This window comes from Cuculus canorus, chromosome 14, assembly GCF_017976375.1.
Source record: "Cuculus canorus isolate bCucCan1 chromosome 14, bCucCan1.pri, whole genome shotgun sequence".
NCBI classification, from domain to species: Eukaryota; Metazoa; Chordata; class Aves; order Cuculiformes; family Cuculidae; genus Cuculus; species Cuculus canorus.
The window spans coordinates 11,313,985-11,337,586 of NC_071414.1; the positions used below are offsets into that span (position 1 = coordinate 11,313,985).

Genomic DNA, 23,602 nt, shown 5'->3' on the forward strand with positions numbered 1-23,602 from the left:
GGAGAGGGCTGTGCTCCTCTGCCTCCCAGAGCTTGTCCAGGGCAATAAAGCTGCAGGCCACACCCCGGCATAAAAGAGAGCATAGAAACCCCTGGCAGCTTATCAACTGCATCCTGACAATGAGCATAAAAGAACCACTTCCCTGCTGCACTGCTGCAGTCTCTGCCACAGAAGAAAGTTGTACAAGTGCAAGACCAGACAAAAAGGAATACTTTCTACCGTGCAGATTCAAGGAATCAAAAACATATTGGAGTAAACGGATCTTTCACCTTAGGTTTGTAGCTCTTTTCCTTTTGGCTTCCTCTTCTCCAAAGAACAGGCAGCTCTTCAAACTGATGTCTTCCTTCAAAGAGGACAATAGCTTTCCCAGCAACCCAGGTTTTCTCCGAAGGCTCTCCTAAGGCATCCACATAGTACTCACGGTATGGCCTCCGATTGGAAACTATTTTGAGAAATTTAGCAGAATTAACCCCTCATGGGTAACAGAATAAAGGTAAACACAGAATCACGGAAAGCGGTAACAATTTGCCAGTTAATTTTCAACTACTTTTTGCTTCATAATATCCCCAAATAAACGCCAGTTCTGGGGATTTCTAGTCAGAACTTAGGGAGTTCTCCTTTGATCTCTGCTCTGTGTTCTGTGTTGTTCTTCTGTTCCTGAATATATTTTTTTCTTACCAACAACTGATGATCAGATCTAAGATGGGTCATGTCCCTTGAGCAAAGATTACAGCTTAGCTGCACAAATATTGCAAAACATCTAAATATATTTTCCTTCAGACACACAACACACTAGGCGGGACATTTTTTTTTTGCTACTCCCTGATTAATGATTAAACAGTCCAGTCCACTCAACTGTTAGGAAAAAGCAACAGTGTACGGGCAACACCCAACAATGACAACCCTCTGGATAGGGTTTACTCATGCAGGTTGAGCCTCCTCCCCATCTTGATCAATGCTTTGTTACCAAACTCGTATGTAGGATGCAAAACATTAACAGCGGTATTTAAGAAAGGACACGCATGCATGAACACTCTACAAAGACTAGGTGCAACGCAACAATATGCTAGTTGCAACACAACAATATGCTAGTTGCAGTGAATATGTTCATACTTTGGGCATGAAAGTGCAGAGCAAGAGAAGAAACTCAGTCATAAGGGGACAAAGATTTTTCAAAGGTGCTTTCTATGAAGAGACATGGTACAATGAAGAACTGCACCAGTACTGGGTGTGCTGTTGAAAAAGGACAGATTGCAGGCATTGGAACAGAGCAAACAAGACCCGAACAAGGGATATATACGTCTCCCTGGAAACCTTCACCCCTTGAAGACACAGCCCTGGATTCACAGCCCCTTTGGTTTGTGCTGCCTCTTCCAGGAGCACCAACACAGCGTGGCAGCTGGCTTTTAGCAATACCGATACTGAGATTCTGATCAAGACCACTGAAAAATAACAACCAGGGCAGCATCAAACCAAGGGCAAAACCAAAAGACTTCATCTGTCCCATTCACACTACTGGGACTCAAGCCACCCAGTTTCAACCTTCCAACTCCAAAAATCTTAAGTCAAGAGCTTGCCAAGAAAAGGCAAACCGCTCTTATCAAAACACCATGCGCCTCAAACCCAAGAGAAGAGCTTTCTGCACAAGTGATGAGTTTGAAGCAACCTGCCTTGTTTTGAAGGGCTTGTTCCCATAGCAACAGGAGAGTCAAGGCAGCAGGACTGTGCTTCCTAGGGTGCACAGAGCCTCAGCAGCTCCCTCTGGCCAAAAGCTCCAGGGTTCAGATCCACCCACTCTGTCACCACGGCATCAGGGAGGGGAGATGAGCAGATTACATACAGCCACAATTAGAAAATGCAATTTTCCCCACAGCTCTGTTAGTTTGAACATAGGTAAAACATGATGGGAGAGACTATCAATGTAGCTGGAGAGCAGACCTTGCTAGAATTTGTTAACAGCATGTTTCCTCCCTGCAAAATTCCTTTATTAGAAATCATACACAGGCTGAGAGGGGATTGCTGGACAGCTATATACATTAAATCTTGTCCAAAATTTCAGGGGGGAGGGTGTGGGGGAGGATAGATGTCTGGCATATCTTCCAGGAATGTCTTCAACAAGAATTTGAGAGCTCAAAAGGGACTATTTAAAACAGTACATTTAGTGTTATCTAGAATCAGATGAATGCCTCTCGAAGGATGAAGGGGAAGGTGGAAAAATAGCAAGTAAGAAGACTACAGCAACCAGGCTTGGGGATGATGTGAGCAAAATGTAGAAAAAGCTACTTCGTGTTGCTAGATAAACAGAAGAGGGCTCTGAGCTGACAGTCCACTCATCCTCAGCACTTGATGCTTAGGCTAGCGAAGACCATTAAAACTGGAGAGAAATATATTGGTGAGTGGCAGCCTCAACAGTCTACAGAGCCATCAGTGGCAGACAGCACCATTACAAGTGGTTTCCAGTTGCCCACAGAACGAAAAGAATCAGAAGGAGAAACAAGGAATAAATAAATAAATAAGCCTTCCATTTGCAGTGGTGTCCCCATGGCAGCTAGCATTGTCCTAAAAGTAATGCGAGAGCCTTCAGATGAGCTGCAATTTCCAATCACTTCCCCTCTGTTCCCTCAAACACTGATCTAAGCTTCTCTGCCTTGAGCTTCTAAGACTCCGTTCCTTCCTGGCTCTTCCCTGTGTTTATGCAGGCACAGCTCTGTTTTATTTCCTCTATCTCTTCTCCTCATGCTCAGCTGGCTCAGTCTCTCTGACACACTATGCCCTAAACTTTCACACATGTGCCTCCATTTCCAGGTTTTTCCATTATTTCCCCATAAACAGCCCCTTGCTTCCCTGTGCCAAACAAGACCAAAAAAAATTCACTTCCTCTCACACATTCCCACCACACCTCCAGGCATTCAGCAGCTACACTGCACTACCCCACACTCTGTGTTTCTAAGCATCTCCAGCCTCCCACTCTCCCAGCTTGGCTGACTCTCTATGCCCTCACACACTCCACGCTTCCAAGCTCAGCTTGCCCATCCATTGCACACCTCAGTCCTCACCAATATGATCCACCTCCTTTTTCTTTGGAGCCTGTTTTTGAGAGGCTGCTCTTTCTTCTGCACTTCTTGTGCTCAGCCCAGCTACTCATCCCTCCCATACTCTGGGAAAAGCCTACATGTCCAACAGCTTTCTGCACCCCTTCCACCAACCTCAGCCCCATCTTCCTCTGTCACCCCTTGATCTACACCTACTTTACAGATCCAGGTCTTGCACAGTAGCACCTACTTCTTTATATATTTTAAGGGCCAAAAATGTTTTTTAAATTAATTAGAAGCTGCAGCACCCTGCCATACACAACACCTTCACTTTGTGGGCTGAGTAGATACAGTACCTTTCATTTTTGAGTGACAGTCCAGCACTGGGTCATGACAAATTGTGCATGGCCACCATGGGCGTCTGTTGAACTTGGCCCAAACAAGATCCCCAACTTCATACTTCACTGGAGTAGGTTTCTTCTTGGCTTGGATCTTTGGGGAAAAACCAGAACACAAGAAATCACTAAAGCTCCAGATGCTTTTAAAGAGATTTGCCTCCCCCCTGTGTGCAGATTACATCTGGTCACCAGAGACATTTACATTCAAATGCAAGTCCTGAATTTACTTAGTGTCTCCTACACCTTCAAAGAACACAATGGTTTGCCCCATCCTGCTGAAAGAACAAAACAAAAAAACAGGGTTTGAGGGGCTTTGTTATTTTTTAGCAAGGAACACCTCTGGTAAATGACTGCACTCAAACCTCACACATTTGAGCAGGGAAATATTTGGAGTCAGTACCAGCCCCCATTACTTCACTAACAGCAATTTGTTCGTTTCAAAGGTTGCAGTGTACACAAAAAGTAGTAATAGACAATGAAATACTCCTGACTGGATGAGGGCGATGAGAACAGCAAAATAAGCGTTTAAAAATTGCAGGGGGGGAAGGAGGGTTTGTATGTACAAGCTAGTAACTGCCCTGCTTCACAGATGTGCTCAGGAGAAAGCTTCATCATGAAGGATTTGAAACCAAAGGCAGGTACAGCCAGAAAAAAAACCAAACATGTCCTAAGTTTTTCTTTATACGAGCAAACTGCCATTGCTCTGCCTCAAAACCACAGAGCAGGAGAAAGGGAACATAACTGCAGTCAGCCCCGCACTGAGAGACAGATGGACACAGACTTTTCCATCTCCAAAACCCGCTTGCAAGAATCGCCTCTGCAGAAACAGACACCTCAATCGCGATGATGAGAATGTCACATACCTTTCAATACACAAAAACCTAATGCTCCTTAATGCCTTTTCCACCTCGCTGCAAAAAGCAGATAGCAGCTCCTGTTGGTGTTCGCTGAGGACACACTCTCTGGCTGGACAGTGTGCTACCACCAGGACCTCTGCCAAGAAGAGGATTCAGGAGCTTATCGATGTTGTGACTAATCGAGCCAAGACAGGGTACAATAGGTTTTCACGGGATACAGGAATCCCCATGCCCAGCTGGGTGGTATCCTGCTTGTTTACCTGCACCAGCCACTCTGTCACAGGTGGGTTCTGCAATTTAAGAGCTCTAAGAAATGCTGCAGGTACTTTTCTTGCCAATAAGCATCAGCAACATGCTCCTCATTCAAGCTGTCCTGGCACAAATTCGCACCTTCTCACTCCACTTCTTTGCCCTACTCACCACCCACCCTGAGGCAATCTCTCGCAATGCACAGTTAAACATTCCGAGGACTAAGAGGCAACAGACCTCTCTAATAAAAGGTACATTCCGCTTCAGGTTGAGCTTTATGGGTTTTCTTCATGTGGTTCAAGAAAATACAAAAGGATAAACTCCTATTACATGAAAAAAAGCAGGTAATGACGTTACAGACTACGTTGCTGAAATTCTTATCAATCAGTCATCAAAAGCCACCGAACAACTTCTCGAGGAGCAGGAGGTCAGGAACAGAGAACATGATGGAGCAGCAGCGGGCAGGGGGCTGCACACCCTCGCTGTGCCACTGCCCTGCTGCAGCTTCCATGCCTTCATCACTCCACAAACACGGATTTTCTGGAACAAAAATATGCATCTGCAAGCAGTGGAACGGGAAGTGCTGTCTTTGATGGTGCTTTTAAAATGCAGATGAACTCGCAGATGCAAAAAAAGATGTTTTTTCACCCGTTTCCAGGTTGTGTTCTCCTTACAAGGGTGACTTTTCCCTCAAATATTTCTTCACACATTATTCAACCCTAGGCTTTAAGGGGCACATATAGTTCTAACAGACTGATGATTTCAAATGCAGCTCACCGTACACAGACGGTATGTGCATCCTCCAGACAACTGTAACCTGAGCACAATCAGCTAGAAGAGCAGTAAAACCATGCTGGAGACTGGCCAAAGCCATTCACACCAATCCACCTGAGGGACACCCACAACCCTGCCCAGAGGCAAGTCTGCATTTAAATCCGCTCTTTGTCACCCTCTAATACCCCGCAAAGCCCATGTCTTTCAAAAACCTATTCAGACAACACTTAAACCCTCCCCTCTCATTCCGCAGCCATTCTCATTCCTCCCCAGTTTGCTCTCTTTCTTCCAGCACCAGCAGTCAGGTGCTGGCCTGACCACCACAGAAGCCGCGGCTCAGAGAAGCAAAGCAGGAAGGACACCACGTTCTGGGGTCCCGAGGAAAAGCCCTGCACAGGACACATTGCAGCAGGGCACCGTCTTCCTCTGTTTTCTCTCCACTTCCCCTTCATCCCCACTGCGCAGCCAGAGATGCCCTCACGTTAAAAAACACGAGCAGGAGTGAAAGCAGCAGTTAGCATCATTCCCAAGTACAGCGAGTCTCTTCCTTTAAAGTCTGCTGCACGATGTCAGAATTACAGCACCCAGAGCATTAATTTCTTGGGTCAGTATACAACAAAGTTCATTCCTATTAAAATTAACACTTACTACACTAAGATCAAACTGCCAATCTATCCCAACGGCCCAAAATTAATCCCTGCAGTAAAGCTGACTTTTCTGGGAGCAAGGGAAAGACCCATTTTTTTACATACCACAAACGTCAGGTGTAACGCCTACACATGGTCAGAACACCATTTACCTGGAGAGCATGGAAATGTTCCAGTGTACAATAACAACACTTGTGAGTCGCTGCATACCAGGTACATACTAAGGTGTAACTCCAGTGGAGATACAGTGAAGAAATTCAGAGCAGGTAAGAGACTGGCTTAGCGAGGAAGTGAAGAACAGTGTCTTGCTTGTCAGCAAGCAATATCATTGGGTTTGTATTGTTAGATGTTCTAAAGGGAGTGAGTACTGTCTACTCTGTTATCAACTCTTCTGCGTTAATGTGCTGTTCTGCTAGGACAAGCTATACCCCAAACTCTAGACAACACAAAGCACTTCAGATCACTTTGTTCTCTCCAAACACAGCACAAGAATGTAGATGTTTTTAATCAAGCCCCTTCCACCAAAGCAAGACCCCAAATGACCACTGATAACGGAGGAAGGGATCGCAAGCAGAGGCACAGCAGAAGGATGACACGAACACTTCTACCTTGAAGAATCACCTCTTGATTTTGTACTGCGCCAAACACCAAAAGACAGTGAGAAAGGAGAAAGGCTTCACGAGGAAGGAGGCTTTCTAACAGAAAGCCAATATCTCTGCCCTCTTGACATTCTCACCATAAGGCAAATATAAAACATCAAGCAAAGAAAGCTTACATTTCTAAGAGGTTTTCTATTGTATACATGCTGTCAGTCCTTGACTCTCTTTCACAAATCTTCTTCCCTTTAAAATAACCACATCATTAAAAAGTGACAAAAGTAATGCTTATTCAGGAACCACTCCTGGCCACATCACTTGGAGCTGCTCTTCAATTCACTGATCTTGCTGGAGGAACTGCCACAAAGTGCAACTCCACGGAGACACATGTATGATGATGACAGTGGTGTGCACCTTTCTGCAGCACTGGTCATCCCCGTGTCCTAGAGCTATACTGTCACACCCTCTGCAGCGCAGCACAGCCGCAGCCACCCCGTGTGCCCCAACGGTGTGATTGGGGACATGACCAACTCAGCAAAGCTCAGTAAGACCAGATTGCACACGAGGATAGGTGAATATGGTTACAGGCCAAGACGTTCAATATCGATGCACCCAAAGAGCCCAGCTGTCTAAGCACTGAGCTGCAGCCATCGTAGCCCCGCACACTTCAAATCCAGACCTGCTCTGGAAAACCAGCATGGAAATGCTTGGCTAAAATAGCCCTATTATAGCTTATTCCTAAGTTAATCACAAACATGCCATTACTCAGTGAAGCAAGGCACAGAACATGCTTTTGGAGAAAGGCTGGGGCAGCAAAAGAGACTAGGTGCGAGAAGGATAGAGAAAAGAAAGAAGGAAGCCATTGACCCTCAAGAATAATGGGGCAAGATCCTGCCAAGCCTGTTTCAGGCAAGAAGCAGACAGAATCAAAGCCAAGGAAGAAAATAAAAGGAAGAGGCACATCGATACAAACGATAATTAAACAATACAGTATAAACCATGACACAAATAGCCTTTCACATGCAGCTGATACCTGCCCAGGGCATGGGAGCAGGAGCACAGGATATCTCTGAGCAGATCTCACCACAAGGGTAGCTGCCAGGTAAGTCACACCCCACACACTAGCCAGCACACAAAGACAGTTCTGCCCCACAAGCTTCCAGGGCTTTCTGGAAACCTTCTCATTCCTGGGGCAGCAACACTCATGCTTGTCCCTGCAGCCCACCCATGCCCAGTATTGGATGCAAACTGTTCCCTACACCTACTTTTATCTAGAACTGGAAGCCTGGTGAGGGTCAGTCTGCTGTCTTTCCCACTGCCACCTTTTTTTCCCCCTAAAGTTCAATAATCATTAGTTTTCTTGTGAACAGGACGAGGTAACAAGGAGTTCACCTAATTCCTATGAGCCACAAACCCCCAGATAAGGCTGAACAGGTTGAAGATCAATAGCCCTTCATTCCAGCACAAAAAAAAAAAAAAAAAAGAAACAAAACCCAAAACCTAAAAAAAAACTTGAGGGAGAGGTGACATTTGATGGCATCTGGGTCAGCCTCAGCCAAACAGTCTGCTTGAAGTAGCATCCACTAACGCAACCAACCACCCGGCTTGTGTCATCCGTGTGCCATGCCTAGGACACTGCACTCCCAACACTTGCCATTTCACCATCACACAACAGGTTACATGCTCTCTGCCCTCTCAAAAGAGGGGGAGCAACCAGGGCAAATTCTCTCTATTAAAAGCACTCACAGAACTAACCTGGAAGGGCATTGCTAAAACTATCCCTGAAGTTTTCAGGAGATGATGCTTCCCTCCAGCGAAGTTCAACCTCATTGAGTTAAATTACAGTTTAAGACAAAGCAGAGCAGCTTCAACCTCAGCCCTCAGAGCTCAGGCTCATCCTTCTGCCTGAGACTGTACAGCTCCTATCACAGGAGTCCAGATCCTTTTAACTCCGGTCACAGAAACAAAGCAGCTATGGCTGCAATTCTCACACAGTGACTGCTGCTGACAGTCAGAGACAGTTAAAAATATGACTCCTACCACTGTTCTGCTCTTAAGAGTGGAAAGAAGCTTAAGTGATCCACTCTTCATTATTTCCCTCAGCTCCAACACTCATGCACTGAGAAATGAATACAGATAGAAAGAAAGAAGATAGGAATTGGGAAATACTCATTGCTTGTGACTATCTTGCATGAAAAGATAAAAAGGAGCTGAGATTAAGAACAACACTGAAGCAAAGTCAAGAATGGAAATTAATAACTGCTTGTGATGAAAGCCAAAAAAATTCTCATTAGCAAAGATTCTCGTTTTAAAGCAGCTTTTCTGAAACCAAAACCAAATCAGTCAGAAAAACTCAAAATGGAAAGAAAATTAAATCTACTTTATAGCTTAAGAGCTATTTGAAGCCAAGTACGAGAGGTTATCAATCAAAGCTTCCTCCATATAAAGTTCCATTACGAAGCATATGCACTTTAAGCCTTTTACAGGGACTGCAATACTGATCCTGCACTCATGCAGGCAGAGCAGCAGCTCTCTGCACTCTGCTAGGAGAAAGTTTATGGGAAATCCCTGCACAGGGAAAGGTGTAAGCCCAGCCAGCGGCGTATTGTAAAAGACCCACCTATATGACGTATCTGCTGAAACCCTCAACAGAATAATCCTCACCCTGATACTTCATTTTATGGCAAGCTGAAGTCCAACATGGGAGCTAGAGAAGCCTCCTGGAAGCACAAAGGCAGCCTGGGCTGCTGGGGACCAGGGGACAGTCCCGAGCTCCTTGTCCCCACACCGCTCCAGTCCTCCTTCAGCTCCAGCACTCCAGTGAAGAGCAAACAGGCACCTGACCCACACGTGTGTCTGAAAAGTTATCTATCACATAGAAGTGCTAAATACTCACTACTTAAAAATTCACTGGCAAAAAATACAGCAGAGATTACAATGAAAGCCAAACTTCTGCTACCTATGTCCTTGTGGGTATCTGTCACCTTTGGCTAGTTTTCAGTACCTTTTTTCTAGGCTGCAGCAAACCCAAAGCCTATAAACGTGAAGGGCACTGCGAACGCATCAACTACTGCGAAAGGTTAAAATAGAAAGCTGATTGCACCACTCTGGGCAATTCACACATCCTGAAGCATTTCTATTAGGTTCAGGAGGTATAGATGTAAGGATTTTAAATGAAGAACGCATTGATGGGAGATCACCTCAGACACCATGATCACTAGTTAACAACATTCCTGTTTCACTTTCTGAGCAGAGATAGTTTTCCTTATGGACTGGAGAGAACAGCAGCGCAATAGAAAGCGTTGGCACTTCAGCATCCTAATAACCAGAAATGCATCTGACAGGAAGGTTTGAGGAAGGCAGGAGCAGGATGTGGGAGAGAAGGAGTATGAATCCACCCAGATCCCCAGTGGAGAGAAATCCAGACACACAAACACACATACTTCAAATCACTGCCCGGAGCCTGAAACAGAGAAAAAACTCTCATCCTTGCTTGCCTGCACACATTATAAATGATAAACCTCTTACCAACAGTTCTCTTTAAATCCAGCTCTTTTAATCAGCACTAATTGTTTCAAGCAAGAGAGGAACCGCAGGCATTACCAGAACTTTGCTAAGTATCACGAAGGACAAACAAACATCATCTTATGTCAGAGACAGAGCAAAAAAAACCTTAAGTGAAACCAGGTCATCAGATCTGCCCCCTTTTCAGCCTTAACTTTTGTGCTCCTTTGTTATCAAACTTGCTTGTTCAAAAGCAACACGTGATAAACACAACGCTTGCTTTCAGAAATGAGTTTCTAAATACATGAATGAAAAATTAATTCAAACTGTGCAGAATGAAACCTGTCGATTCAGATTTTTGTGTGTAAACTGTATCCAATCCAGCTTAAGCTGTAACCAGAATGAGGCAGCAGCAGAGAACAACAGGTACGTGCAGTGAAGAGTGAACACCGTATGAGAACCTTCACAGGTGAAAATTCGGAGTTTGGGCTGAATTAAATGTGTAACTGCCGACACTTGCTTGTTGGCTGGTTTGGTCTGGTTGGTTTTGTTTGGGTTTTTTTGGTTGGTTCTTTTTTTGTTGTTGTTGCTTTTTTTCCCCTTTTGTTTTCCATTCCATGGTCTACTTTGAAAGCAACAAACATTTAACCAGAGCTTGCAAATTTAATATTTTCAAAAAAGTATGATTCACCTACAGGAAAAGAAGGTACAATCCCACTTTGCTAGGCCAAACAAATGCAAAGATGCCACTTAAGCAAGACCATAACCTCCTCAAAACCAGGTGGTATTCAGCACCCAATCCCCCCTGATCAATTGAACAAACATTCCAAAACAAAAATCCAAAGTTTATAAATGTTCTGTTCACCTAAAAATAGGATTTCACTTGCACTTAGAAGTTCAACCTTTTTGCTGGATCCCTATGAAAAATGAAATCATAATTTCTGAACACTAGCAGCACAATAAACTTGCCTTATGACTATTTCTTGATATCCGCACTTAGAGCCATGCCCTGAGGAAAACTCATGCTTCAAGCATCAGGTCCTTCAAACATATGCTTCAGAGAGGCTTCCTAACTTTTAAGTTGTGAATCCAGCTTTCTAAACACACAAGCATTCTGAGAGAGGACAGCCAATTAAAATGGAGAGGAATCTGACCTGTTTTACTGCTGCTGTTCAGATGTCTGTGAGCAGTCACCACACTAGCTGGAATGGTATGAAGTCTGAACAGGTGCTTGGGAAAACCAAAGAGCAAACTAACATCAGGGTAAGTGGAGGAACTATTAAAAGGGAGATCACACCCTGCTCTTCGCACTTCTCCAATGAGGCAACAGGCAAGTTTCTATCTTTCCACCAGCAGTGGGAGGGAAAATCATGAATATGCTCCTCCTCCAAAACAAGCACATGGAAGGTTCAAGCAGAACCCAGAATGAGAGCCTCGCTGGATGCTCAGCACCAGAGGCACTGCAGGAGCTGATAGAAACTGGAGGTTTCCCATATGCAGAGATATCTGTGCAGGGAATTCTTCATTCACTGTTTCCTAAATACAACACCAAACCAAAAGACATCACATCCTTCGGCTGCAATACAATGCTGTCCTGGGTGACTCTACCTAACTCAACACCTCTGGTTTCTCACACACAAAAGTCAAGTTTATTCTCTGCATGTCTGAAAATGAGTCCCCAGCACATTAACTCCAATGAGTGTCTGAAAGATTACACAAGTTATGCTGCCATTCCATCACCCATAAACCCTTTTTATCCTGAAGACCACAGCAGTGTGCGCGGGCCATTCCCAGCAGCATTCACAGCTGTCTGATTCCATAGAGAACCCACAGAACAAGTTTCTTATCAAGAACCCACACAAAACTTCACTTGGCAACCCTACCTGCTGCTCTCTGCCACCAGCGCTCCACCCATCGGAACCCCACAGGGATGGAGAGGGACATGGAGAAGCCTCCAGGACCAAAGTCGTGCTGCCCTTCCCTGTGGTTCAGCTACCAGCAGCACTCCTGAACCACTGCCTTCCCTGATGCCACGCACACCACAAGCAGTGCCCCTTCCACCTGCAGACCTACCACTTCACACAGCACCACGGCAGCAACTCAGCCCCAAAGAGGCAGCAGGCGGATACTGCTGGCTGTCAGACAAGCCATTTGTTTGTGGATTGTGCAGCTCTGCCAACACCAAGGCCACAATCAGACCAGGCAACAAGCTGAGCAGGTCAACTTGGTACAAAACCAAGCTGCTCAGGCTGTGTGGGAAGGTGTCTGCCCAGGCCTAGCCTTCTGGGGAAAGAGATATGATACACAGGGACTCTTCTCCCACTTCCCTTCTTCCAAAGACCGAGAGGGAGATAAATCTTGATGCAATCTTAAAGGTAACCACAAGAAAGTCATCATGTCAACTTTAATGAGCGCTTTCCCGTCATTCAATAGAGGCAAAGCTTACTGCTGGAATTCCTGCTGGCTTCATCAATGCTTTTGGACACATAAGAGATGGATATGTACCAAGTCTACCTTGGTAGCACATTTAATCACTGCTGCAAAGCTACCCTGAGCAACCACACTGAAACAGATTTCTAATTGAAGAACAGAGAATTTCAGCCTCTGCGCCTGACACATGGCAGCATCCTCCCCTTTCCCCCGCTCAGAGTAGCCAAAGCAATGACTGTGCTCCTACCCAGCACTGAACCAGTGGGACACTCAATACTGCACCTTCCAGTCTGCCTCCAAACAGCATTACAACTCTGCAGGCATGCTGAAGTCCCTCGTGCTACAATTCGGCTCCCTTGCTGCAGCTACCTGCAGGTAGGAGCATGACGTGCTCCTGAGAGAGCCCAAACACACTTATGCATTGCATGTGTCTTCGGTAACACTCTTGCTGGCACCCTGGTTCCTGCATCACTGGCAAACCTTGGAAACTTAGCAAAAAGGCCTCCATAATCCCCAGGCACAACTGTGAGGACTCCACTTGAGCATCTTCAAAGCTAAAACTAACAGGACACACTACCTGCACCTTTCCACAGGCAAAAATGAGTGGCAGCACAGCAGCGTTGGTGGCCAGGCACAGTCCTGTCCTGCAGCACACCAGAAAGATCTCAACCTTCTGCACGAGTGGCAAGCCATTTCTTTGATGTCACCACACCTCCAAGTTCCCAACACCAGCTTGCCCTTAACTGGTAAAACCCCACTCACCAAGGCACCCGAAAGTCACATTTCAGCTTCCAGTAATTATTTCAACACAGCAAACAGAAACTTTTATCAAGCATTCTCGCAACACTAGGGCAGCAGCAAGTCCAGCAGGGGATGGCACAGCAGCAACGCACAGTGCAAACCCAACAACACGCTTGACTCAACACAAAATTTGCCCAGGTCAGACACCGCAACAAACATTTGCAACATGTTCTGTAACTCAGCAGTCTGCAAACTCACAGCCATAGAAAAATACTCCGATGCCATGAAATTCTATGAAAGCAAGCAAGGCTATTGTTGATAGGTCTAAATTCACTAGACAAGAATCTGCACCTGGGAAGTGTTTAGGGGTCCACAAATCAAGAAGGTTTGAAAACTGCTGCTCTAATTCAAAGCAGACTCTGTTACAGACCTTTTCCACCCATTAACTTGGAAATCCTGGCATTGCCTTAACCACCATAAAGGATTTAACTCCCATTTTACAGAGCAAAGACTGCATTGCACAGCACAGATGGCTCCATGCAGACAGAACAAAACACAGGTCATAGTTTTCTGGTATTAAAAACAGCATGAACTTGATTTTGGATTTTTTTTTTTTTTTTTTTTTTTTAACTCCCAAGACAAGCACCCCCTCCACACTAGGACTGAGTTTCTTCCTCCAGGTGTTTCTATTCCTCGTGCCTTTCTAAAGGCACAAATAACTGAGAAAAAACAAACAAAACTAGTCTATACAAGATGCTATCAGTCACAAGCAAGAAAACCAGAAGGGTGCTCTAAGCAACAAGTCTGAAAGTTTTTTATTTAAAAATGTCATTTAAGAAATATCGTCTCCATTATAACTCAGAAAACACTTATTTCTCCTTAGGGTTCCAGGTAACTGGTTGATCATATTCAGAGCTGATGCCTCTTCACTGAGCTACAGATCTGTTGACTCAACATGGGGAAATTAAAAAAAAAAAAAAACAAACAAGAAACCAAATGTTACCCACCACAGTTTAACCCTGCTTCTGGGAATGGGGTGCAGTGAGGTGCAACGAGAGGCTGCAATGCTGCAGGAGGCAACCAAAAGACCCATGACTTGATGAACAACAGAACTATGCTGCCCTGATGTCAAACACTACAATTACAGCTTCACACCGAGCCATTACCACTGATTTTTTTTTTTTTTGCAAGGGCTTAGAAGCTGTAACAGCAGAACTAGAATCATCAGACCCTCAACAACAAAAGAGTCGCTGGGAAAACACTTCAAGTTCTGGGAGATGCACTTTTCCAAAAGAAATCACCAGCAAGTAAATGCAAAGATGGTTAGAGGCAGCATGCATCCTATAAAAGCACCTGGAAAAGGTGATGTTGTTGCTTCTGTTGGTCTTTTTTTCCTGTAACAGCAGCAGGCAATGCACCAAGCATGCCACACTGTGCAAAATGGAACTTCACTGCTGAATAGCTGAGTGAAGTCTACATTCCTCTGGCAACAACCTTCTGGAGAGATGTGAAGTGTTTGTGACTGTGGACAGTACGTTAACCATGACATCGCTTGTACAAGGCCTCTTCTACCCAAGGTTTGAAAAAAAAAGTTTTAAATACAAAAAGCAGAAGTGACATTGAGATTTATGCCACTATATTCAGCAAAACCTCACCTTTGAGACTGTCCAATCTGCAGGAAAATACCTCTGGTTAGCCTATTTGCACACAGACACGTTCAGCCTCACTGCGTGGCCTCACATGAACTGCAAAGGCATTGATCATTCAAGTTTCACTCTGCAGGACAGCCAGCCAGAATATCGTATTTGCACGTTGTTTCTGTAACATCACATACAGGAATGGGTATTTTGCACCTAATCGTCAATGCTAGATTAGAGAACAAATACTAATGAAACAAGGAGAGTAAAAGCAATCACAGCCAAATGCTAGAACAAATACTTCCAGGATCCATTCTGTGCAGGAGAGCTCTGGAGCCTAGGGATTGTTCAAAAAGCTGCTATCACTCATGGAGAGCTGCTCCTCACAACTCTGGGACACTTGTCTGCTGCGACAGCATCTTAACGCCCACCCACTCCACCTCTTCGAAGAGGTGAGGAGGTGCTACCACATCAAGAAAGCACTAAAGTCATTAAGGGCCTCAAAGATCTACAGCAGAGCAGTAACACAGCCCAGGTCAGTGCCCCAGCCGCAGAAACATCCTTCTGGATACCCACCACGGCTGAAGTCCTTTACAGGTGAGTTTAGATCTGCTTGAGACGTGAATACACTTCAGCACACGGACGCCAGCAGACCCCACAGCCAGGCAGGATCCAGCTACCGGCTCTCCTCTGAGAGGAAATAAGGTCTTCCAACCAGTGTAAATTTGAGTGGCAGAGAGGGGCGTGCGCAAGATCAGAGACAGCAGTATACCCAGAGCCCCTTGTCACCAGCTGCACATAGAGGGAGACTGTGCCTGCGGGAAGCACAGACAGCCAAACGGAATTAATCTCCCCACCAGGAAGATGTCAACTGACCACGGAAATTTATGTTCCTGCTCAAACAAACCACTGCCATGCCTATTGTATCTCAGGGATATAATGTTACCAGCAGTTAGTTACACCTCAAATCAACCATCCCTAGTAGGAGATTCTTTCAGAAACGTTTACAGGAGCTGTGAGTACCACATGGCGTTGGTTCCTTTATTTTATTTTATTTTTAGCAAAGACAGAAATGGCATGAGACGCGTCAGCTAAGAGATGAAGAACCAGTGTAATCTCATACAGGGATGCAAACGCTTTATAACGACAGCACTCTCCCACAGCTGCAGGATGCAACAGAACTCTCATGTTCACCATGGATTAATACTAGGCTTAAAGACAGTCTTTGCTGGCCTTCAGTACTGCTAACACACTGCCCTCGGTGTGGTTCTGGTACAGCTAAAGCCTCCCAGGAGTCCTATACCCCCACCCCCACTCCCCGCCTACTCATTTCTTAAATCCAGCCATCCTTAGCAATGAAAGATCTCGCTCTGCACTTCTCTGTGCCTCACTTCCTCACTGCCATTACCCCAACATCACACTCCTACAGCGCGGAGCTGGTCAACAAGGAAACAGTATGAGAAGAATGAAAAGCAACATTGAGCGAGTGCCTCACGCGAGCTCTGCACATCCTGCAGCCTGAAGCCATCAGGGTGCAGTGGAAAAAACAGCTTGTGAATGCGTAACCCAGGATCGTATGCTGCACGACATACACGCACAAAGAGTGGCGCACACGGACTTGGATACAAGAACTGTTTCCAAGCGCTCAACTCTGCAAACCAAATGACTCTAACATATTTTGTGGGTAGCAATTAAAAATCGGTAACCGGCAAAGCGAAAGCTCAGGAATACTGCACCAAGTTACATAAAAAAGCAAAACTTCAGCACCAGAGATGTCAGAAATGAGTCCACCTGCTCCAATTCCTCAAAAACCGACTTCAAACAAGACCTGAGGTGATCAGACCTTACGTGGCCACACATGCCCTCCTGCAGCCTGGGCTGGATTCTATCTCCAGCTCCACAAAATGCTGTCCTCTGCAATATACAAAAGCCGGGAAAGTGCTAAACACAAGCTCGTGTCAGGATGGTAAAGAACAAACAGAAATTAAAACCTGACCACTCCTGCCAATTTAAATTGCAATGTGCTCAAGGGTGTAAGCCACCAGCTGCCAGGAGTCACTATATCGTCACTTTTGGGGCAGAAAAAAAAAAGGTCCAAGCAGCACTGCTATAATTTCTTTCTCTCCAACACAAAACCTGGCGGTAGCTGCTGAGTATGGAGAGCTTCAGCCAAACTAAGATTAACTCAACACTTAAAATAACTTCAGAATATGCACATCCCTCTTTACAACTGAATGCTACCTGAGCAACCTCTCCTCTGTTTGGGGCAACGATTGAGTGGAAAGGATGCCAGGGCTATTAACAAATCCCTCTGCAAAACAATACCTGCCACCACCCCGACTATCCAGAGGCATTACTTAAACGCCGGACTTTGCATCTCACTAAAGACTAAACTAAGTGCCGTCTCTTCTGCTGGAAGCACTCTTGACATTTTGGCACTCAGTCTTTCCAAAATCCACAATGATCCATGAAAAATTCAAAGCTTGCAAGGGGGGCAGATGGACAGAGGTCTAGATTCATGCACGCTTCTCTCTTGGCAAAAAAGGCTGAACACCAATGGGCACTCAAAACTGTGAGTTTCAAGAATAAAAGCTCCAACAAAGTCCTTTCTTGAGGTGAAGGCGCTCCATCATCAGGTTAGGTAAAAGGGATTAGCTGAACGGATAGCCCAGCTATGACAAAACACCCTAAAAACAGCAGTGCAGACCTCTGGGGGGTTGTGGACGTTGTTTGGGGACTTGTTTTTTTGTTGCAAGTTTTAGTGGGCTCTCAAAAAAGTTGATCCCAGCTACTCAAACACAAATGAGACAGGAATTAAATGCCTACACGAACACAGGATCTGAAGAGCAAATCTGATGATTTCTACTATTGTGCCATGTTCAACAATTAAAAGGTTTTAACTGTCTCATTGGTAAAATGGCACAGAGAAAATTCCTTCTCTCTGTAAGTCCCATAAACAGCAGGTCTTAAGTGAAAGACCACTGGGACATCACACACCTACTTACTGAAGGAAGAAAGAAAGAAAGACTCAAGGAGAGAAAGATCCCAGGCTAAAATACGCTTTTGTTCTTTGTACTTTTTTTTTTTTTCTGCATGCAACTGTGCTTTTAAGTCACCAGACAATTCAGGAAGGTTATGTTGTACTGTGGCAAACAGCAAGGCTGGTTTACTGAAAAGTCAACTCCTTGTTGCATAGTCAAATAACAGGCTCGATCAGCAGGAGTTCTGTCACCATACACGCTGCAGTCCTGTGGAGCACACTGAGAGCAGAGGCAAGTGTTGTGAAAGTACCTCTGCTAGCCTCTGTTTACAAAGTGAGACCCTCCCACAACCGCATCACTGAGCACATGTCTGCTGAGGGATCTCCGCTTTGCTCTGAAAAACAAAGCCAAGTAAGTATATGCACAAACCTCAGACCGAGCCTCTCATCCCAAAAGACTAAAGACTGAGCCTCTGCAAGGAAACCGATTCTTCCCAAAGAACATTCAAAAGGATCCACCATCCAGAGCTCAGCCTAAGCATGCCACAAACAAATAAAGCCGCTGTCAGCATCTTCCTGCATCGCCTCTTCCTGCATCGCCCCTTCCGTGGGCACTCGGTGACAAGTGCTCCCCACCTCCCAGAGTACGCAGCAGGGACACTGCACGTTCCCAAACGAAAACAGGTGAAAGCATGTCTTTCTCCCCAAGCGCTGCTTGCAGCAGGAGCATCTGTCCGGCATCAACGGCTCTACTAAAATTAAAGAGAGCAAGATGGTTTTGGTGTCAGTACTGTCACACGAGTTGATCTTCACACCCCTCATCGAGCAAAGCTTGAACCACAGAGTTTGCAAAAGCGCTTTTAAGAAATACACAAAAAACACTTAAGAACTGCAGGAGATGTATATGCGCATCTGGAAAGAAAAAGTCACACTGAAAACCATCCAAAGATTACACTTGCGTTCAAAAGCACATTATAAACGTGCAAAACTTACTACTGGCAAACAAGACATCCCCAAACGGCAGACGGGTTGTAACTGGAGGACGTCCAAAGTCCTTTCCAACCCAAACCATTCTATGACTGTATGATCCTATGATTCTATGTGCTAGCTCACTGCAGACAGGTTGGGTCTGGATGGGCTTTGAGGTCCCTTCCAGCCCAAACCATTCCATGATTCTACGATCCCATGATTCTATCTCCCTGTGCTCTGCAGGGCGGTTGGGACTGGATGGACTTTGAGGCCCCTTCATACCCAAACCCTTTCATGACTCCATGGTGCTATGGCTCTATGTGCCTGCTCACTGCAAAGTTGGGTATGGATGGGCTTTAAGGTCCCTTCCAACCCAAACCATTCCATGACACCAGGATCCCATGATTCCATGTCCCTGCTCACTGCAGGGAGGATGGGACCAGATGGGCTCTTAGGTCCCTTCCAACCCAAACCATTCTACGACTGATTTCCTCGTAGATTCTATGACTCTATAAAAAAAGTTGAACGCATCCAACTCCTTTCAGAACTCTGAAAGCTCAGTGGGGTTGGTAGAACACATGACAGAAACTGAAGGAACGCGTGAGAGCGGAGAAAAACGCTTCGGAGCGCGGCGGCGGGGCTGTCAGGCCCGGCCACGGCCCCTCCCGGCCGCTCGGGCCGCAGACAAAGGGCTGACAGCGCTGACACCGACACCCTCCCGCGGCTCGGGCCGAGCGGAGCCGGCCGGGCCGCAGGTGCGGGGCTCGCCAAGATGGCTGCCCGCCCGCCCGGTGCCCGGCCCGGCCCCGCCGGCCTCCGCCGCAAAATGGCAGCGCCCGCGGCTCCCCCGCCCCGCGCTTACGAGCTGCAGCGCGGACGAGGCCTCCGCCTGCTCCCCGGCCTCCTCCTCGTCCTCCTCTTCTTCCTCGTCCTCCTCCGGCGTCTCAGCGCCTTCCTCCTCCTCCTCGTCGTCGTCCTCCTCCTCCTCCTCGTCGTCGTCGCCGTCGCGCAGCAGCAGCGGGTCCCGCGCGGCGGGGAGGCGGGCGGGCGGCGAGCCGGGGTCAGGCAGCGCCTCGGCGCCGTCCAGGTACTCGGCGCTGATCATGGAGGCGAGGTCCTGCAGCCGGCGCAGCGGGATGTAGCAGGACGAGGGGTCCTGCCCGAACACGGCGGGTTTGGCGGCCGCCAGCTGCATGGCGGGAGGCTCGGGGCCGCCCTTGGCCTCGGCCGACAGCGACGAGCCGAACGGGACGAGGCAGCCGCGCCGGCTCACTTCGCACGCCTGCTCCATGCCGGGCCGCGGGCATCCACCTGCGGGCACAGCACAATGCGGTCACACCGCAAAATGGCAGCCGGCGAACGCGGGGACTGCTGCGACGGGACGCCCCGCACCCCCGACGGGGCGAACGGCCTCCCCGCGGCGAGGGAGGGGGCGCTCCGCTCACCTGCGGCCGCCGGGGCCGCTGCCCCCGCTGCGGGACGAGACGGAGACGCGACGACCCGGCCCAGGCCAGGCCCCGCCGCCGCCGCTTCTCCTCCGCCTCCCCCCCCTCCTCCCTCCCCCGCATGCGCGCGCCCGACGCCGCCATCCCGCCCGCGCGCGCGCCCCCCACGACCGCTCTTGGGGTTCGGCGGTGGCCAATCAGCGCGCACCCCCCCCCCCCCGCGGGGTTCCCCCCCTTCTTCCCCAACCCCCCCGCCTGACCCAAGGGGGGCGCTCAGTGCTGCCCCCCCCCGGCGCGCCCCGCGCACATGGCGGCCTAAGGCCCGCTGCCCGTGGCTCCATCTTAGGTGGCGAAGTGGGGGGGGGGGCACCGGGCGGCCCGGCGGCGACTCACCTGCGGGGCCGCGGGACTGCGCCGGGGCGGCCGCCAACAAAATGGAGGCGGCGGGGCCCTGCGCCCCGGAAAGCCGCCCGGCGGAGCCTCCGGGGGGAGAGGGCCGCCCGCCCCGCCTCGACACTGGATCCGGCTGGCGGCAGGCCGCCCGCCTCAGTCCCGGCCCCGGTGGCAGCTCCGGCCCCGATGCCACCTCCAGTTCCAGTCCTGGCCCCGGTAGCAGCTTCGGTCTCGGCCCTTTTGCCACCTCCGGCCTAGGTGTCGGCTCCCCACCCCGGTGCTACCTCCGGTTCCAGCCCCGTTCCCGGCCCCGGTGCCACCTCCGGTGTCAGCCTCGGCCCCGGTGCCAGCTCTGGTCTCAGCCCCTTTCCCACCTCCGGCCCCGGTTTCAGCTCCAGCCTCGGTGGCACCTCCTGTCTCAGTCCCGGTCCTGGTGGCAGCTCTGGTCTCAGCCCCTTTGCCACCCCCGGCCCTGGTGCCACCTCCGGTCCCAGACCCGCTCCCGGTGCCACCTCCGGTCCCAGACCCGCTCGCTCCCGGTGCCACCTCCAGTCACGGCCCCAGTGTCAGCTCGAGTCTCAGCCCCGCTCCCGGTGCCACCTCCGGTCCCGGCGCCGGTCGCGGCCCCCGTGCCAGCGCGCCGCCGGCGGGGCGGGGGTCGCGGGCCGCCCCCGCAGGCCCGGTTACCCCGTGCCGTTGTCCGCCGCGCCCCGGGCCGTCGCCCTCCGCGGGGCCCTCTGCGCCGGTGCCCGCGGCCTCGGCCGCGCTCGCCGCTCCGCCGCGCTCCCGCCGCCGCTGAGCGCCGCGCCCCGGCCCCGCCGCCCCCTCCCCGGCCCGCGGGCGGCGGCAGCTCCATCGCTACCTGCAGCGGGGACCGGGGTCGCCGCCGCCGCGCCGGCACGGCTCGGCAGCCCCGGGGGGGTGGGGGTGGGGGTGCAGCGCAGGGCTCGGCGCGGCGCTGCCCGCACGGACCCGCGGCCCTTTGTTCCCCCCGCTCCGCCCCGGCCGTGCGGGACCCCCCGCGCCGGGCAGGGCCCCGCGGCGGCCTCCCCGCGCACCCGGGCGGGCAGCGCTCGCCTCTCCCAGCCGAAAGCGCCGTCCCGGGACAGCGGGAAGCAGCCTTTTCCCTGCCCGTTGCCTTGGGGCTGGCGGTTCTCCCGCTGCCCCTTCGCCCGGCGCGGGTGCTCCCCGCCGCCCTGTCTGCCATGGGCAGCGGCGCAACCAGTCCTCCCCAGCATCCACCCCAGTGGGACCACGCTGAAGTCCACAAATATTCCAATCCTCCCCAGCATCTGCCCAAGCGAGGCCACACCAAGGTCCCCAAACATTGTCCCGATCTTGCCCAGCATACATCCCAGTGGGGCCACACTGAAGTCCCTCGACATTGTCCCAATCCTCCCCAGCATCTGCCCCAGCAAGATCACACCGAGGTCCCCAGTCATTGCCCCATTCCTCCTCAGCATCTGCCCCAGCGATGTCATGCTGAAGTCCCCAAACATTGTTCCATTCCTCCCCAGCATATGCCCCAGCGGGGGCCACGCTGAAGTCGCCAAACATTGTCCCAGTATTCCCCAGTATATTCCCCAGCAGGGCCACATTGAAGTCTCCAATCATTGCCCCAGTCCTCCCCAGTATCTGCCCCAGTGGGGCCACACCGAGGTCCCCAACCACTGTCCCCGCATGAGTGTGCTGCCACTGTGGAGGGACAGCCACGCTTCTTGGCCTCGTGCCGCACCAGCGCATCCACAGAGAGTGAGGTGACTTGGCAGGAAGTGCCACAATTGGAGAGTTTGCTTGTGACTTGTTTGTACCTCCAACACCCCAGCCCGAGGCTCAGCCGGCAGCACCCAATGTGCCACAGGCCTTCTTGCCCAGTGCCATGAGCTGCAGCGACGTGTCAGAGCTTGGGCCATGCTGCACAAACTCGGCACCGAGGCGAGTCCACATAGTCCTCTCCGCCTGCGCAGAGAAGTAACAGTGCCCAGCATGGCCAGGGTCCCCTCAAAAGGGGAAATACTTCTGAGTTTTTCACAGCCCGTCTTCCTGATGCGACTCCAGCTGCACCAGCCACACCCTGGCACACCTGGGCAGGGATCCAGCAGCCAATTTTCCTCCTTTCTCTTTGGAGCAACCGGCAACACACGTTTCCGCCACGTTCCCAAAATAAAGCTGATGGTTTATTTATAACCCCTGGGGGGCAGGCAGTGCCCTGTGTAGGGTGAGAGCACCCCGTGTCTCCCCATAGCCTGGTGCCAGAGACCCAGCAAGCGAGAGCCGGCTTGGGGAGAGTTTTAGAACTGTCCCAAATCCGGTGAGCCGCATTCCAGGTCCTAGTCCTCCACAGATCCTCTGGCTCAGCTCATTTGCCCCCTTACACTGACTGGGCAGGGAGAGGCAGGGCGGCTGGTAGGGCACATCCAGGCACCAACCCCGTGCCTGGCATGGTCCTCTCTGGGTGCCACCCGCCATGGACTGAGCCTTCCACTCACGGGCATGCGGCACAGTGTGGCCTCACGGTACACTGCTGGGTGAAGGCTGTTCCATTGGGCAGCAGCGCTCAGTCTGATTGGGACAACCTCCAGGCATGTCACCATCCCACTGCTTCTTGGCACATCCCTGCTAGTAGTGCCAAGTGACCAGAGGAGCTCTCCCCAATGGTCCCTACGGTGACACCAGCAGTGCTGCCACTGGTGTTACTGGTGTAGGAAGGAGTGGGGTGGTGGCGGTGGGGTGCCCTCAGATGCAGCCCAGTGTGCTGTGTCACCTCTCCCTGCGTCCGCAGGAAGGGCTCGTCCCCAGCCCCTCTCTTCCGGCAGAGGAGCAGGCAAATGGTATCCCGGCCACCACCACGCTCCCGCCCGGATGTGCAGCACAGCACGCAGCACGGGCCGGCACTGCCGCCATCGCACCCGGCTTTGTCTGCAGGCTCTGTAGGCGAGCGTGAGCACCC

The 23,602-nt window shown here is 49.9% G+C and overlaps 1 protein-coding gene across 4 annotated transcripts in view; it reads right to left on the reverse strand.

Annotated features, from left to right (window-relative positions):
* NSD1 (nuclear receptor binding SET domain protein 1) overlaps positions 1-21,355 on the reverse strand; it is a 60,504-nt gene extending 39,149 nt beyond the window's left edge. For 2 of the 4 annotated variants that reach the window (XM_054079864.1, XM_054079867.1), the window contains exons 1-3: positions 19,677-20,125; positions 3,389-3,524; positions 270-442 (exon numbers count right to left, since the gene is read on the reverse strand). In XM_054079864.1, coding sequence (XP_053935839.1) covers positions 270-442; positions 3,389-3,524; positions 19,677-20,105 — 738 coding nt within the window. In that variant the 5' untranslated portion in view covers positions 20,106-20,125. Of the gene's footprint in view, positions 1-269; positions 443-3,388; positions 3,525-19,676; positions 20,126-20,259; positions 20,360-21,339 lie in introns of those variants that run through there. The other 2 variants (XM_054079866.1, XM_054079865.1) reach the window with 2 other exon arrangements.
* Between the last annotated feature and the right edge of the window lie 2,247 nt (positions 21,356-23,602).